We start from the raw sequence: 920 nt of genomic DNA, 5'->3' as shown, positions 1-920 counted from the left end.
GGAAATTGAAAATTGCCGGACCAGCCCAAAATTTTACGAACAAGCGCGAAAAAATGATACGGTAGAAATGGTATTAAAACGTATTGCAGACAAATGTGACAGAGATGGAATAAAATGTGATTTGGTATTTGTTGCGTTATTTTCATCTGAACAATATGGTAATAATTATTTTGTTCTTATATGATGAAATTTATTTTATTAATGTTGAATGTATTTTTACCTTTTTTAAGCTCAAGTGAAATCTTGTGGTGATATCACTCTTGGATTGGTCACTCAGTGTGTATTACCGAAAACAATAAGTGATGTAGCAATAAAGAAGAGTTATTCGACGATGTTAAATATTGCGATGAAAATAAATATGAAAATTGGTGGCATTAATACAAAATTACTGGAAGATGAAGTGTATGATATTGAATTTATGAATGCGTATGAAAAATTCTTGAATGGAAGTTTTTTGTTTAGTTTGGATAACTATTTGTATAAGAATAATGCATTGGTAATTGGTGTGGATGTGGTTCATCCGTCTGCTGTGGAAACGCATTTACCATCAATAGCTTCGGTGGGTATTATTCATGTTATTGTACTTTCAAATTATTGAAGGAATGTTTTTGATTTGAAGGTTGTTGGAAATGTGGATGCAAAAGTTACAAAATTTCATGCTTCGGTGAAGCTACAACCAGCGAAACAAGAGCTGATCACAGGATTTATCGAACAATTTTCAGAACGTTTACTGGAATATCTTGATGTTAATGGTACGGCTCCGAAAAATATTATTGTTTATCGCGATGGAGTATCAGAAGGTCAATTTATGCAGGTGAAATTGTGTTGTATCATTCATTAAAGCAAAGTAAAAATTTATTTTTTTTAAAAGGTTTTGGAAGAAGAACTGTCTGCTCTTCGTAGGGCTTGCAGATCAGTTG

The 920-nt window shown here is 32.3% G+C and overlaps 1 protein-coding gene across 1 annotated transcript; it reads left to right on the top strand.

Moving 5' to 3' along the window:
* Positions 1 to 67: 67 nt before the first annotated feature.
* Tsp_14280 (eukaryotic translation initiation factor 2C 3) lies at positions 68 to 814 on the top strand (the record flags this gene model as incomplete). Its single annotated transcript, XM_003368805.1, has 4 exons — positions 68 to 158; positions 231 to 426; positions 463 to 559; positions 620 to 814. Coding segments are annotated over exons 1-4 (579 nt in total), but the record flags the coding sequence as incomplete, so codon positions are not given.
* Positions 815 to 920: the final 106 nt, after the last annotated feature.

Source organism: Trichinella spiralis (genome assembly GCF_000181795.1).
Source record: "Trichinella spiralis strain ISS 195 chromosome Unknown Scfld1848, whole genome shotgun sequence".
Lineage (NCBI taxonomy): Eukaryota > Metazoa > Nematoda > Enoplea > Trichinellida > Trichinellidae > Trichinella > Trichinella spiralis.
This window is presented reverse-complemented; position numbering and strand designations above follow the sequence as displayed.